This window comes from Phanerochaete carnosa, assembly GCF_000300595.1.
Source record: "Phanerochaete carnosa HHB-10118-sp unplaced genomic scaffold PHACAscaffold_1061, whole genome shotgun sequence".
NCBI lineage: Eukaryota > Fungi > Basidiomycota > Agaricomycetes > Polyporales > Phanerochaetaceae > Phanerochaete > Phanerochaete carnosa.
Window position 1 is genome coordinate 1 of NW_006768688.1, and position 2110 is coordinate 2110.

A 2110-nucleotide genomic window follows, 5' to 3' on the forward strand; every position below is an offset into this window, starting at 1 on the left:
GGAAAGGGCGAACGCACGGTTGTGGACCGCAGCGTACATGATACGTGGGAGCTGGACGCAAGCATGGTCTGTATCACCGAATATATGCGCGTTTTCTTTTCGCCCTGAAGACATTCTAGGTGGCCTTCAGAAGTCTTGCATGGACTGCCTTCATGGAGAAAGTTGTCAATACGGTCTGCAGTGCGCTTGGGGTGGACGTTAACGTCAGCAAGCCGCGGTGCGAACTCTACAAGTTACTTCTCTACGAGACGGGCTCGCAGTAAGTGAGCGTAAACTGCCCCTCTATGCTCTGCTAAATAGCATTGGACAGCTTTTTGTCGCACGTTGGCATTGAAAAGGTCAACGGCATGTTCGCAACAATTGTTGTCGTCCTCCCGTCTCCTTTCACAGGCGGCGCCGCACACCTGTCGCATGGCGGCATGTCGACCGTATATGACTATAGCCAAGCCAGCGGGCTCGACACAAGCATCATGGCTTAGTACACCGACGTCACGCACGAGATCAAACCTATCACCTCGGGCTTCCGCCTCGCACTCTCGTACAATCCTGTGCACATGACCCAGGCGTTGCGCCCTGCTCTCTCGACCAACGCATGGATTGTGGACGAACTTCGCCGCCTGTGCCGCCTGCGGAACGCCGACGAGGGTACATACGCGCCTGAGAAGCTCGTGTACCTGCTAGATCACAAGTACTCGCGTGCAAACCTGAATGCGGGCGCGCTCAAGGGTGCAGACGCGCACCGCGTCGCACTCCTCGCAGACCTCGCGCGAGAGTACGGTATCGGCCTCGGGCTCGCGCACGCTGTGTGCCACCTTGTAGGGTCGATCGAGAGCGGCGATCTCGGGTACGACTTCCCGCCGTCGGACGGGTACTACCAACCGTGGCGCTATGCAGACCGGTCGCGCGGGCGGCGGAGGGCCGTGTGCTACGAGTTCGAAGAGATCGAAGGCCGCGAGATGACGATTGAGCACTTCGTTGACCTCGATGGGATGCTTGTTGCCAAAGAGCTCGAGTATGACGATAACGAGACGCTCCCGGAGGATCTCACTGAGGATGTGGAGCGACTACAGAATTGTGACAGGGAAAAGTATCAGGGATACCAGGGCAATGTAGGTTCTTGTTCGTGCATTCTGTCACAAACCAAGTAACTAAAAGGCGCCTTTAGTATGTGAGCTCTCTCGAACGCTGTGGGTCCTCAGTAATGACGTTCAGAGCTTTCAACTTATTCCTTTCTAGGGTATCATCGCTCCGTACTTATGATCTACCCAGGCTGGAGCACATTCTCGCTGCTCTACAGCGGCGAGGGCGGGCTTCTCCGCGCATGCACCAAACTCGAATCCACTCGCACCTCTCCGCCAACTAAATTCGACCATAGTTTTGCAGAAGAAGTCTTGTTATCATCGGAGCTTCCACGCCACGCATCGCGTGTCGCGTCTGCCGTGTGCCACGCCGGGCTCTCCTGGAACGACGCTGCACTCCGGACGCTCGCTATCAAGCGCTGCTGTCCGTATGCGGGGCTGGCGACGTTGCCGGATGACGGGATGCTCGCAGGACTGATGCGGGTTGGATGGCCTGCTGTATGCCCAAGGTATGTGGTTTGGTTATTTCCACGGGCGGTAAGCCTATGACGCGTCTAGTTCCGAGACGATGCTGTATCATGAGAAGCGCCACGCCTCACGCCTCGGTCTTCTGGCCCGGTTCACATTGTGGGCTGAAACACAGCCTCTCGAAATGACCCAAGCAATGAGGTCCTGGGCTCAGTCCCGCATCCAGCCTTCAGGATCCTCTGTTGATTCTGAGGCCGGTCACGGTCTCACTGGCCCGCCCGCAAAGCGGAGGAAAACGACGGTGTAAAATCCTGACAAGGTTATTGGTTTGACATAAACTGTATTTCTCCATTTCAGCTGTGTTTACGTTCTGCAAGTCATATAGCAGATGACGTATATAATGTGCAGTGACATTGCTTCTTCGCGCCGAACCAACTATCCGCCATAGCGGTCTTGGGGTCCTTGAAGTGCTCGGGGTCATGGATATTCAGCTCGTGTCCTTCTGCATTCCCCCGCGCTTGCCCCCTCCACTTCTAACGTTTTTGAGACCTGCTCAGGGGAAA

The 2110-nt window shown here is 56.0% G+C and overlaps 1 protein-coding gene across 1 annotated transcript; it reads left to right on the forward strand.

The window, feature by feature from the left end:
* Window positions 1-76: 76 nt before the first annotated feature.
* PHACADRAFT_214984 (uncharacterized protein) lies at window positions 77-1854 on the forward strand (the record flags this gene model as incomplete). Its single annotated transcript, XM_007403357.1, has 6 exons — window positions 77-259; window positions 311-428; window positions 480-1109; window positions 1166-1187; window positions 1237-1588; window positions 1638-1854. The coding sequence occupies exons 1-6, from the start codon at window positions 153-155 to the stop codon at window positions 1852-1854; spliced, it is 1446 nt and encodes a 481-aa protein (XP_007403419.1). The 5' UTR covers window positions 77-152.
* Window positions 1855-2110: the final 256 nt, after the last annotated feature.